Below are 14,658 nucleotides of genomic sequence, written 5' to 3' on the forward strand. Positions count from 1 at the left end.
GGCCACGGATCTTCGAGGAGCATATCCAGAAGGTCCGCGTACCAGGCCCTTCTTGGCCAGTCCGGAGCAATAAGTATTGCTTGAACCTTTTGCCTTTTTATTCTCTTTAGAATTCTTGGGATCAGAGGAAGTGAAAGAAACACGTACACCATCTGATAAACCCATGGAGTCGTCAGAGCGTCTACCGCAACTGCCTGTGGGTCTCTCGACTGGAACAATACTACTTGAGCTTCTTGTTGAGAAAAGAGGGCATCATGTCGATTTGTGGATATCCCCACCGACGTGTCAAGCACCTGAACACTTCCGGGTGAAGGCCCCACTCCCCCAGGTGCAGGTCGTGTCTGCTGAGGAAGTCTGGGAACTGGGTCTACTCCCGGAACGAAGACCGCTGACAATGCCACAGCGTTTTTTTTCTGCCCATAGGAGAATTCTTGACACCTCTGACATTGCTGCTCTGCTTTTCGTTCTGCCCAGTCGGTTTATGTACGTCACACTGTCCGACTGGACCTGAATGGCCCTGAGTTCCAGAATGTTGATTGGAAGGATGACTTCCTGACTTGACCATCTTCCTTGAAACTGCACCCCATGGGTGACTGCTCCCCAACCTCTGAGGCTTGCGTCCGTGGTTAACAGGATCCAGTCCTGAATTCCGAACCTACGACCCTCGATGAGGTGAGAAATCTGTAACCACCACAGTAGGGAGATCCTGGATTTTGGCGACAGACGGATCCTCTGGTGCATGTGAAGATGCAATCCGGACCATTTGTCCAACAGATTGAGCTGGAAGGGACTTGCGTGAAACCTTCCGTATTGAAGCGCCTTGTAAGAGGCTACCATTTCCCACAATAGGCGAATGCATAGATGCACCAATATCCGGGTTGGCTTCAGGACATCCCGAACCATCGACTGGATTACTAATGCCTTTTCCAACGGAAGGAACACTTTCTGCGACTCCGTGTCAAGTATCATTCCCAGGAATGGGAACCTCCGTGTTTGGTCCAGGTGAGATTTCGTAAGGTTCAAAATCCACTCGTGATCCTGGAGAAGTTTGGTTGAGAGACCAATGCTGTCCAGCAACCTCTCCCTGGACGGCGCCTTTATCAGAAGATCATCCAGGTACAGAATTATGTTCACTCCCTGCTTGCGGAGTATAAACATCATCTCTACCATCACTTTGGTGAACACCCTTGATGCCGTGGAGAGACCAGATGGCAGGGCCTGGAACTGGTAGTGACAGTCCTGCAGTGCAAACTGTAGATAAGCCTGATGAGGCGGCCAGATCGGAATGTGAAGGTACGCATCCTTGATATCCAGAGACACTAGGAATTCCCCTTCCTCCAGACCTGAGATCACCGTTCTCAGGGACTCCATCTTGGACTTGACACTTAAGAACGGATTCAAGGACTTAAGGTTCAGAATTAGTCGTACCGAACAGTCCGGTTTTGGTACTACATACAAGTTGGAATAGTACCCCTTGTTGTGCAGATGAAGTGGAACTGGAACAATAACTTGAGTCTGTACCAGATTTTGGATGGCCTGCTGTAAAGTTATACTTGCCTCTAATGAAGCTGGTAAGTCTGATTTGAAGAATCTGTGAGGTGGGAGCTCTTGGAACTCCAGTCTGTAGCCCTGGGAAATAAGATCTATGACCCAGGGATCCCGGCACGAACTTGACCAGATGTGACTGAAGAATTTTAGTCGGGCTCCCCCCTTGACAGTCCTCCAGGCATCGCGGTCCACCTTCATGCTGAAGGCTTTGAGGAAGCAGAGCCTGAGCTCTGTTCCTGAGCACCTGCAGTTGCTGGTTTGCGTGGTTTACCTCTTGCGCCTCTGGAGGCCTTAGGGGCACCTCTGGAGGCCATAGGGGCACCTCTGGAGGCCATAGGGGCACCTCTGGAGGCCATAGGGGCACCTCTGGAGGCCATAGGGGCACCTCTGGAGGCCATAGGGGCACCTCTGGAGGCCATAGGGGCACCTCTGGAGGCCATAGGGGCACCTCTGGATTTTCCCTTAAACTTGGCTGTCCCAAAGGATTGTACATTTGAAGCTGAATAAGCTTTCTTGGCTGGGGGAGCTGCGGAAGGAAGATACGTAGACTTACCCGCAGTAGCTTTGGAGATCCATTTGTCTAGTTCGTCTCCAAACAAGGCCTCTCCTGTGAATGGTAGGCCTTCCACACCTTTCCTGGAGTCCGCATCAGCAGTCCACTGGCGTACCACAAGCCCCTGCGTGCTGACACTACCATAGCGGTGGTGTGTGCATTAAGCAAACCAATCTCTTTTATGGCTTCCACCATAAAGTTAGCAGAGTCCTGTATATGCTGCAGGAGCAAAACAACATCCCACCCCTAGACAAGGAATCCAACCCGTCAATTAGGTTATCTGACCATTTAGCAATGGCTTTTGTGATCCACGCACATGCAATAGTGGGTCTCTGGGCCACACCAGCAGCTGTGTACAATGATTTGAGTGTAGTCTCAATTTTACGATCAGCCGTATCTTTTATGGAGGCTGCACCAGGGACAGGAAATACAATTTTTCGTGACAGCCTAGAGACTGATGCGTCCACTATCGCTGGCTTTTCCCATTTTTTCCTATCCTCCAGAGGAAAGGGAAAAGATGAGAGCAACCTTTTAGGGATTTGAAATTTCTTATCAGGATTAACCCACGATTCTTCAAACAGGGTATTCAATTCATTTGACGCAGGAAAAGTGACTGAGGATTTCTTTTTTACATTAAAATAAGATTCCTCACACATCTCTGTCACCTTATCAGGAATTTGCAGAACATCACTGATAGCCTCTATAAGAGCCTCTATTCCCTGTGACAGAGTATCATCCACCCCCCTCCAAATCCACCTAACCCTCCTCCATGTCTGACCCATCAACGTCAGAGTCAGACTGCAGGATATGGGCCAGTGATGTTTTTGCGGACAAATAGGAGGGGATTGAGTCTCTATTCATAAACTCATCCACAGTCTGTCTTAAGTATTGCGGGACAGTTTTGTAGAAATATTTAAGATCATTCCCTTAATGGAATTAACCCACTCCAGTTCAGCCTTGCTATTCTGGGAAGGTGCACTGCCATGAGTTCACAGTAGTGAGTCCCCTGGGGAAGTGGAACATTCCGCTGTACAAGATACACACTCTTTGCCTGACATAATGTAAATGTGACAGCACACACACACACAGGAAAAGGTTAAGTACAATTAACCCACAAAGAGCCTTTCAGCGAGACACAGAGTTATTTGGAGCCAGCCCCCACCGCGCCCTGATCGCTAATGCCAAACTTAGCCAGGTCGCAGACTAAGTACCCTGATAGGTAACTTAGTACATTAATAATCGCTCACCCACCAGCTATGACCTCCTGGTACCGCTGAGGTAATCTGGAGTCTCTCCGAAGGAGCTGCGCATCCCTGTCAGTCAGCGTCTGTGTCCACTGCAGAGGGAAAATGGCACTGGTGAGCTGCTGGAACCGCTCATAGTGAAGGCCCCGCCCCTTCAATGGCGGTCTTCCCTCTTTTTTTTTATACTGGCTGAGGTAATCTGGTGCTTAAAATGGAGAGAAAATAAGATTTTAAACCTACCGTTAAATCTTTTTCTCCTAGTCCGTAGAGGATGCTGGGGACTCCGTAAGGACCATGGGGTATAGACGGGCTCCGCAGGAGACATGGGCACTCTAAGACTTTAGATGGGTGTGAACTGGCTCCTCCCTCTATGCCCCTCCTCCAGACCTCAGTTAAAGAACTGTGCCCAGAGGAGACGGACAGTACGAGGAAAGGATTTTTGTTAATCTAAGGGTGAGATACCTACCAGCCCACACCATACACACCGTACAACATGGAATATACCAAACCAGTTAACAGTATGAACAAAACAGCATCAGCCAGAGACTGATCACAACTGTAACATAACCCTTATGTAAGCAACAACTATATACAAGCCTTGCAGAAATTGTCCGCACTGGGACGGGCGCCCAGCATCCTCTACGGACTAGGAGAAAAAGATTTACCGGTAGGTTTAAAATCTTATTTTCTCTTACGTCCTAGAGGATGCTGGGGACTCCGTAAGGACCATGGGGATTATACCAAAGCTCCAGACCGGGCGGGAGAGTGCGGATGACTCTGCAGCACCGATTGAGCAAACATGAGGTCATCAGCCAGGGTATCAAACTTGTAGAATTTTGCAAAAGTGTTTGAACCCGACCAAGTAGCTGCTCGGCACAGCTGTAATGCCGAGACGCCTCAGGCAGCCGCCCAAGAAGAGCCCACCTTCCTAGTGGAATGGGCCTTTACAGAATTTGTTAACGGCAATCCAGCCGTAGAATGAGCCTGCTGAATCGTGTTACAGATCCAGCGAGCAATAGTCTGCTTAGAAGCAGGAGCGCCAACCTTGTTGGCCGCATACAGGACAAACAGTGCCTCTGTTTTCCTAACTCGAGTCGTCCTGGCTACATAAATTTTTAAGGCCCTGACTACATCAAGGGACTTGGAATCCTCCAAGTCACCCGTAGCCACAGGCACCACAATAGGTTGGTTCATATGGAACAACGAAACCACCTTAGGTAGAAATTGAGGTTTCCGCTCGATCCACATGGAAAATCAGATAGGGGCTCTTGTGAGACAAAGCCGCCAATTCGGACACCCGCCTCGCAGATGCCAAGGCCAACAACATGACCACTTTCCAAGTGAGAAATTTCAACTCCACCGTTTGAAGAGGTTCAAACCAGTGTGATTTTAGGAACCGTAACACCACGTTAAGGTCCCACGGTGCCACTGGGGGCACAAAAGGAGGTTGGATGTGCAGCACTCCCTTTACAAAAGTCTGGACGTCTGGGAGAGAAGCCAATTCCTTCTGAAAGAAAATAGATAAGGCGAAAATCTGCACCTTAATGGAGCCTAACTTAAGGCCCATATCCACTCCTGTCTGTAGAAAGTGGAGAAAACGACCCAGCTGAAAAACTTCCGTAGGAGCATTCTTGGCTTCACACCAAGAAACATATTTCCTCCAGATACGGTGATAATGCTTCGCCGTTACCTCCTTCCTAGCTTTGATGAGAGTAGGGATGACTTCCCCCGGAATACCTTTCCTAGCTAGGATTTGGTGTTCAACCGCCATGCCGTCAAACGTAACCGCGGTAAGTCTTGGAACACACAGGGCCCCTGTTGCAACAGGTCCTCCCTGGGAGGAAGAGGCCACGGATCTTCTGCGATAATTTCCTGAAGATCTGAATACCAGGCCCTTCGAGGCCAATCTGGAACAATGAGTATTGTCTGCACTCTTGTCCGCCTTATGATTCTCAATATTTTTGAGATGAGTGGAAGTGGAGGGAACACATAAACTAGTGCGTCCACCGCCACTGCCTGAGGGTCCCTTGACCTGGAACAATACGTCCAAAGCTTTTTGTTGAGGCGTGACGCCATCATGTCTATTTGAGGAAGTCCCCAACGACTTGTTATCTCTGCAAAGACCTCTTGATGAAGTCCCCACTCTCCTGGATGGAGATAGTGTCTGCTGAGGAAGTCTGCTTCCCAGTTGTCCACTCCCGGAATGAAAACTGCTGACAGAGCGCTTACATGATTTTCCGCCCAGCGAAGAATCCTGGTGGCTACTGCCATTGCTGCTCTGCTCCTTGTCCCGTCCTGTTGGTTTACATGTGCCACGGCTGTGACATTGTCTGACTGAATCAGAATGGGTAGGTTGCGAAGAAGATTCTCCGCTTGTTGTAGGCCGTTGTATATGGCCCTTAATTCCAGCACATTGATATATAGACAAGCCTCCTGACTTGACCATATTCCTTGAAAATTTCTTCCTTGTGTGACTGCTCCCCATCCTCGGAGGCTCGCGTCCGTGGTCACAAGAACCCAGTCTTGAATGCCGAACCTGCAACCCTCTAGAAGGTGAGCGCTCTGAAGCCACCACAGGAGAGAAACCCTGGCCCTGGGGGACAGGCTTATTCTCTGATGAATTTGTAAATGGGACCCCGACCACTTGTCCAGAAGGTCCCACTGAAAAGTTCTCGCATGGAACCTGCCGAACGGAATGGCCTCGTAGGCCGCCACCATCTACCCCAATACTCGAGTGCATTGATGAACTGACACTCTTTTTGGTTTTAGCAGGTCCCTGACCATGTTCTGGAGTTCCTGGGCTTTTTCCGACGGGAGAAAAACCCTCTTTATTTCCATGTCCAGAATTATGCCCAAAAATGCTAGAAAGGGAATATTAGAATAATCCCTAGGTGGCGCAAATAGTAAAAAGTCCAAAGAAATTACCCGTGTGGGCTAAAGTCCGTTCCTTTTCATACAAGTGAGTTCATATATGAATCCGTCGTCCAAAGATGATGTATGAAAAAAAACACAATATAAACACAAATGTTCAGTACAGTCTCTGTGGGTGTTAGAGGAACAAAATGTACACCCAGGTTCCTTCGACTATTCAGTACTTGGGATGTGCAGTTCTACTCGTAAGGTCCACCTCAGTGACTCGCATAAATGGACTGCTTACATGTGATAAAGACTTACATACAGTAGAATCGCGTTGGTGGTGGAGCATGTGGAAGCTGAATACCTTTTGCCAGTGAATTCAACGATACAACGGTGAGAATACCCGGGTTTTCCATCTTTTTTTCTCACGTTGAGGAGTTGCACTATCTGGTCATGAGATTATTACCATTTGTCCAATTATAAGAACCTATTGTGACGAATATCTGTTTTAAATTATTTTATTAAAAATCTTTTGTACCCTCATACATTCCTTCGTTTTTTTTGTGCTTTTTATTGAGCATGAAGTAAAATTGAAGGAATAGAGGAGGAAGACAGCGGAAAACATCGAAAGAAACCTTTGATGTGAAAGTACACCGCACCTTGAAGTAAGCATACACGTGAGCATCCTATATACCCAGAGACCTACTCGTGGGTGCTTGATTATTTTGGATACTGCATTTGTATGGGTGAAAGAAACCTTGATGTGATTTATACAATTGTTTTAGAAGTAAGCACATGTAAGCAGTCCATTTATGCGAGTCACTGAGGTGGACCTTACGAGTAGAACTGCACATCCCAAGTACTGAATAGTCGAAGGAACCTGGGTGTACATTTTGTTCCTCTAACACCCACAGAGACTGTACTGAACATTTGTGTTTATATTGTGTTTTTTTTCATACATCATCTTTGGACGACGGATTCATATATGAACTCACTTGTATGAAAAGGAACGGACTTTAGCCCACACGGGTAATTTCTTTGGACTTTTTACTATTTGCGCCACCTAGGGATTATTCTAATATTCCCTTTCTAGCATTATTTCAGTGTGTTAGGTGACACACTAGGATAGACCTTGGGTTGGCGGCATTTGTGCGCAGGGACATATTCTAACCCATTTGTTACCAGTTATGCCCAAAAATGACAGCCGAGTCGTCGGAACCAACTGCGACTTTAGTAGATTTAGAATCCAGCCGTGTTGTTGTAGTACTCTCAGGGAGAGAGACACGCTTTTCAGTAACTGATCTCCCGATCTCGCCTTTATCAGGAGATCGTCCAAGTATGGGATAATTGTGACTCCTTGCTTGCGCAGGAGCACCATCATTTCCGCCATTACCTTGGTGAAAATCCTCGGGGCCGTGGAAAGCCCAAACGGCAACGTCTGAAACTGGTAATGACAATCCTGTACAGCGAATCTCAGGTACGCCTGATGAGGCGGATATATGGGGACATGAAGGTATGCATCCTTTATGTATAGTGACACCATAAAATCCCCCCCCTCCAGGCTGGAGATCACTGCCCGAAGAGATTCCATCTTGAATTTGAACCTTTTCAAATATAGGTTCAGGGATTTTAGATTCAGAATTGGTCTGACCGAGCCATCTGGCTTCGGGACCACAAACAGGGTTGAATAAAACACTTTTCCCTGTTGCCCTAGGGGAACCTTGATAATCACCTGCTGTTGACACAGTTTTTGTATGGCAGCTGAAACGGTTTCCCTCTCTGGGGGAGAAGCTGGCAAGGCCGATTTAAAAAAATCGGTGTGGAGGCACATCTTCGAACTCCAGTTTGTAGCCTTGGGATACAATTTCGATCACCCAAGGATCCAAATCCGACTGAACCCAGACCTGGCTGAAGAGACGGAGACGTGCTCCCACCGGTGCGGACTCCTGCAGCGGAGCCCCAGCGTCATGCGGTGGATTTTGTAGAGGCCGGGGAGGACTTTTGTCCCTGGGAACTAACTGTAGCTGGTGTTCCTTTCCCTCTACCTTTACCCCTGGCGAGGAAGGCAGAGCCCCGACCCTTTCTGAACTTATGCGACCGAAAGGACTGCATCTGGAATTGAGGTGTCTTCTTTTGCTGTGGGGGAACATAAGGCAAAAAAGAAGACTTACCCGCGGTAGCTGTGGAAACCAGGTCCGCGAGGCCCTCCCCAAATAAAACTTCACCCTTGTAAGGCAAAGCCTCCATATGTCTCTTTGAATCAGCATCACCTGTCCATTGACGGGTCCACAGGGACCTTCTAGCAGAAACTGCCATGGCATTGCCTTTTGAACCCAACAGCCCAATATCTCTCGCAGCCTCGCTCATATATAACGCTGCCTCCTTAATATGACCCAAGGTCAACAAAATACTCTCCTTATCTAAGGTGTCAATGTCCGTTGACAAGTTATCTACCCACGCTGCAATTGCGCTACCAACCCATGCCGACGCTACTGCCGGCCTGAGTAGGGCTCCCGTATGCGCGTAAATTGAGTTTAAGGTAGTTTCCTGCCTGCGATCCGCAGGATCCTTTAGGGCCGCCGTGTCCAGGGATGGTAGCGCCACCTTTTTGGATAAGCGCGTCAAGGCCTTGTCCACCGTGGGCGAGGATTCCCACCATAACCTGTCCTTTGAGGGGAAAGGATACGCCATAATAATTCTCTTGGGAACCTGCAGTCTCTTGTCTGGAGTTTCCCAAGCCTTTTCAAATAAAGCGTTCAGCTCATGAGATGGGGGAAACGTTACCTCAGGTTTCTTCCCCTTAAACATGCAGACCCTCATGTCAGGGACAGAAGGGTCCTCTGTGATATGTAAAACATCTTTTATTGCAATAATCATATATTGAATACTCTTGGCCACTCTTGGGTGTAACCTCGCCTCATCATAGTCGACACTGGAGTCAGAATCCATGTCGGTATCAGTGTCTGCTACCTGGGAAAAAGGACGTTTATAGGACCCTGAATGGTCTTGTGACACAGCCAAAGCCATGGATTGACTCCCTGCTTTGTCCTTGGACTCTGCTTTGTCCAATCTCTTGTGTAATAAAGTCACATTAGCATTTAACACATTCCACATGTCCAACCAATCAGGTGTCGGCTGTGCCGACGGAGACACCACCACTATCTGCTCTGCATCCTCTCTAGACGAGCCTTCCGCTTCAGACATGTCGACACACATGTACTGACACCCACACACACACTGGGATATATGAATATGGGGACAGCCCCCCAATAAGGCCCTTTGGAGAGACAGAGAGAGAGAGTATGCCAGCACACACCCAGCGTCACAATATACTGAAACCAAAAGTCCCAGCCTAAATAGCGCTATATAAATATACAATTTTGCACCAAAAAATGTGCCCCCCCCCCCTCGTTTTTGCCCCGTTACTGTGTTCAGCAGGCGAGAGTTCGGGAGCAGCTTCTCTGCAGCATGCTGTGGAGAAAATGGCGCTGGTTAGTGCTGGAGGATCAAGCCCCACCCACTCGACGGCGGGCTTCGGTCCCGCTCATTTATTTATACTGGCGGGGGTTATATAATATACTGCCTCCGCAGTATCTAAGAATGCTGCCAGTTTCATTTGAGGTGATTATTGCTGCCCAGGGCGCCCCCCCTGCTCCCTGCACCCATGCTGTGCCTTGTGTGTGTGTGTGGGAGCAATGGCGCGCAGCGCTACCGCTGCGCGGTACCTCATTGAAGATCTGAAGTCTTCTGCCGCCTTTGAAGTCTTCTTGCTTCATATACTTACCCGGCTTCTATCTTTCGGCTCTGTGAGGAGGACGGCGGCGGCGCGGCTCTGGGACGAACAGCGAGGACGACACCTGTGTTCCGACCCTCTGGAGCTAATGGTGTCCAGTAACCTAAGATGCAGAGCCTATCAGTAAAGTAGGTCTGCGTCTCTCCCCTCAGTCCCATGAAGCAGGGAGCCTGTTGCCAGCAGTGCTCCCTGAAAATAAAAAACATAACAAAAGTCTTTTCAGAGAAACTCAGTAGAGCTCCCCTGCAGTGCATCCAGTCTCCTCTGGGCACAGGATCCAACTGAGGTCTGGAGGAGGGGCATAGAGGGAGGAGCCAGTTCACACCCATCTAAAGTCTTAGAGTGCCCATGTCTCCTGCGGAGACCGTCTATACCCCATGGTCCTTACGGAGTCCCCAGCATCCTCTAGGACGTAAGAGAAAACCGTTTTAAGGCTGTTTTTGCCAGTGTGGGTACTGTGTACAGTGTACTCAGACATAGCTGTGTACTGTGTCTGGAGACCCATTTCGCCTCGGTTAGAAGCCGTGCGTCTCCGTACCCTCATGGCGCCATAATGGCCGGCGCCTCGCTAGCCAGGACACCGGCTAAGTACTTACCACTCTTCTTTCTTCTGGCTCTGTTAGGGGTGGTGGCGTGCTGCAGGAATGTAAGCTCGCCGTGGTGGGGCTTGCGAATAGTTCCCGCAGGAGCTCAGTGTCCTGTCAGCGGGGAACGGGACAATCAACCCTTCAAGAGGTTGGGCCGTTTCCCCCCCCCCCTTCCTGGTAAATTACCGTACAAAAACAATAGGCATTTATCGTGGTTTATTGCCCAATTGTGTTAATCGGCCAATTCAATTGCGACCCTTTTTTTGTGTGGCAACTGACCCATTTTCAATCAATAACACATGGATCCAGGATAAGTTTGCGATCCCAGATGCGAAAACAGGTCATTATTGCAGATCCTCAATAATACTACCAGTGGTTGGGGCTAATTGAATTAGCAGCGGTAATCTACAGCGCCTAATTGAATTCCCCCCTTATATCTTCATTTTGAATGTCAACATTCTGTACCACATCCATAACAGGTATGTAGTTTAGTTCTCTGTGCTGTATTAGAATTTGCTTTAACACAACAATCCACACACCCACTATTCATTCTCATATAATCGGTTGCTGAAAAATATGATGCAACAAAACAGCTGCCACTGCTGTGGCAAACACACATCTGTGCACCTGTTAAGCAACAGAGGCTCTTGAATCATTTATCTCGATGAAAATCACAAGCAGCTAAACATGCTTGTTCAATAAACACGTAAGCTTCTTAGGTTACAGGAGTTGCACCTGTTTTTTTTTATATTTGGTCATTTCAATTATCATCCTACCTACCCCCATTAGTATATATCAGTTGGGTGACACTAATTGAATACCTAACCTATACTGCACTTTAGGTTTCAGTATCATTTACACCAAATACAAATTGGTTTTATTTTAGGACTACAGAGTTTCCTTTAATCTCGTTAAACTAAGGGCTCTCACTCTTGCCAGGTGATCTGAGGGAATCATGAATCACTGAGGAGAGATCTGGTTTTTCCTGCAGCTGGCAAATATTTCCACTGAAATGTGCAATTCCGGGGGCAAGAAATGTGTATAATAAATAGGTTTCCTTTCAGCTACAACAGATCATACTTGCCTACCTGACCCTCTCCATGAGGGAGAAAATGCTCTGTTCCTGGACTTTCCGGGTAATGTATGATTGTCATCACCTGTGGTGAAACACCTTTCTCATCAATTAACTAGCTCACCACAGGTGATGGCAGTCATACATTACCAGGAAAGTCCAGGAACAGAGCATTTTCTCCCTCATGGAGAGGGTCAGGTAGGCAAGTATGCAACAGCTCAGTACAGCAGACAGCCATGGCTTATACAAGTTGTAAGTACACAGCAATGCCACCATGTACCTTTCTGCGTTCCAGAACAATATGATGGAAAGTGCTTGATGTCACTTCTGTGATTAGTTGGTGTTTTAGCTTGCCGAGAGCCGGGTCACTGACCAGATGTCTCCGCAGTGGGCTGTAAACTTTGCTGAAATTCTGGATAAAATCCTCTGGAAAAAAAAAAAAGACAGAACATTTAAGGAAGAAAAAAAAATAAGAATTTACTCACCGGTAATTCTATTTCTCGTAGTCCGTAGTGGATGCTGGGAACTCCGTAAAGACCATGGGGAATAGACGGGCTCCGCAGGAGACTGGGCACTCTAAAAGAACGATTAGGTACTATCTGGTGTGCACTGGCTCCTCCCTCTATGCCCCTCCTCCAGACCTCAGTTAAGGAAACTGTGCCCGGAAGAGCTGACACAACAAGGAAAGGATTTGGAATCCAGGGTAAGACTCATACCAGCCACACCAATCACACTGTACAACTTGTGATAACCATACCCAGTTAACAGTATGAACAACAACTGAGCCTCAGTAACAGATGGCTCATAACAATAACCCTTTAGTTAAGCAATAACTATATAAATGTATTGCAGAGAGTCCGCACTTGGGACGGGCGCCCAGCATCCACTACGGACTACGAGAAATAGAATTACCGGTGAGTAAATTCTTATTTTCTCTGACGTCCTAGTGGATGCTGGGAACTCCGTAAGGACCATGGGGATTATACCAAAGCTCCCAAACGGGCGGGAGAGTGCGGATGACTCTGCAGCACCGAATGAGCAAAGGCAAGGTCCTCCTCAGCCAGGGTATCAAACTTGTAGAACTTAGCAAATGTGTTTGAACCCGACCAAGTAGCAGCTCGGCAAAGCTGTAAAGCCGAGACCCCTCGGGCAGCCGCCCAAGAAGAGCCCACCTTCCTTGTGGAATGGGCTTTTACGGATTTAGGATGCGGTAACCCTGCCGCAGAATGAGCTTGCTGAATCGTGTTACAGATCCAGCGCGCAATAGTTTGCTTTGAAGCCGGAGCACCCAGTTTGTTGGGTGCATGCAGGATAAACAGCGAGTCAGTTTTCCTGACTCCAGCCGTCCTGGCTACATAGATTTTCAAAGCCCTGACTACGTCCAGCAACTTGGAAGCCTCCAAGTCCCGAGTAGCCGCAGGCACCACAATAGGTTGGTTCAAATGAAAAGCTGATACCACCTTTGGGAGAAATTGGGGACGAGTCCTCAATTCTGCCCTGTCCATATGGATGATCAGATACGGGCTTTTACATGACAAAGCCGCCAATTCTGACACACGCCTAGCTGAAGCCAAGGCCAACAGCATGACCACCTTCCACGTGAGATACTTTAGCTCCACGGTCTTAAGTGGCTCGAACCAGTGTGATTTCAGGAAATCCAACACAACGTTAAGATCCCAAGGTGCCACTGGAGGCACACAAAAGGGGGCTGAATATGCAGCACTCCCTTAACAAACGTCTGAACTTCAGGCAGTGAAGCCAGTTCTTTTTGAAAGAAAATAGATAGGGCCGAAATCTGGACCTTTATGGATCCTAATTTTAGGCCCATAGTCACTCCTGACTGTAGGAAGTGCAGGAATCGACCCAGCTGGAATTCCTCTGTAGGGGCCTTCCTGGCCTCACACCAAGCAACATATTTTCGCCATATACGGTGATAATATTTTGCTGTCACGTCTTTCCTAGCCTTTATCAGCGTAGGAATAACTTCATCCGGAATGCTCTTTTCCGCTAGGATCCGGCGTTCAACCGCCATGCCGTCAAACGCAGCCGCGGTAAGTCTTGGAACAGACAGGGCCCCTGCTGTAACAGGTCCTGTCTGAGAGGCAGAGGCCATGGGTCCTCTGAGATCATTTCTTGTAGTTCTGGGTACCAAGTTCTTCTTGGCCAATCCGGAACGATGAGTATAGTTCTTACTCCTCTCTTTCTTACTATCCTCAGTACCTTGGGTATGAGAGGAAGAGGAGGGAACACATAAACCGACTGGTACCCCCACGGTGTCACTAGTGCGTCCACAGCTATCGCCTGAGGGTCCCGTGACCTGGCGCAATATTTTTTTAGCTTTTTGTTGAGGCGGGACGCCATCATGTCCACCTGTGGCAGTTCCCAACGATTTACAATCTGTGTGAAGACTTCTTGATGAAGTCCCCACTCTCCCGGGTGGAGGTCGTGCCTGCTGAGGAAGTCTGCTTCCCAGTTGTCCCCTCCCGGAATGAACACTGCTGACAGTGCTAGCACGTGATTCTCCGCCCATCTAAGAATCCTTGTGGCTTCTGCCATTGCCATCCTGCTTCTTGTGCCGCCCTGGCGGTTTACATGGGCGACCGCCGTGATGTTGTCTGACTGAATCAGTACAGATTGGTTTTGAAGCAGGGGCTCTGCTTGACTCAGGGCGTTGTAGATGGCCCTTAGTTCCAATATATTTATGTGTAGAGAAGTCTCCAGACTTGACCACTGTCCTTGGAAGTTTCATCCCTGAGTGACTGCCCCCCATCCTCGGAGGCTTGCATCCGTGGTCACCAGGATCCAGTCCTGTATGCCGAACCTGCGTCCCTCGAAAAGATGAGCACTCTGCAGCCACCACAGCAGAGACACCCTGGCCCTTGGGGATAGGGTGATCAACCGATGCATCTGAAGATGCGATCCGGACCATTTGTCCAACAGATCCCGCTGAAAGATCCTTGCATGGAACCTGCCGAAGGGAATTGCTTCGTAAGAAGCCACCATCT

At 48.4% G+C, this 14,658-nt stretch overlaps 1 protein-coding gene across 2 annotated transcripts in view; it reads right to left on the reverse strand.

Moving 5' to 3' along the window:
* The window catches only part of TXNDC11 (thioredoxin domain containing 11), a 173,360-nt gene that overhangs the window by 24,080 nt on the left and 134,622 nt on the right, over window positions 1-14,658 (reverse strand). For both annotated transcript variants that reach the window (XM_063934304.1, XM_063934305.1), the window contains one exon: window positions 11,934-12,079. In XM_063934304.1, the coding sequence (XP_063790374.1) occupies window positions 11,934-12,079 (146 nt within the window). The remainder of the gene's footprint in view (window positions 1-11,933; window positions 12,080-14,658) is intronic.

The sequence above is a fragment of the Pseudophryne corroboree genome, chromosome 7, assembly GCF_028390025.1.
Source record: "Pseudophryne corroboree isolate aPseCor3 chromosome 7, aPseCor3.hap2, whole genome shotgun sequence".
Lineage (NCBI taxonomy): Eukaryota > Metazoa > Chordata > Amphibia > Anura > Myobatrachidae > Pseudophryne > Pseudophryne corroboree.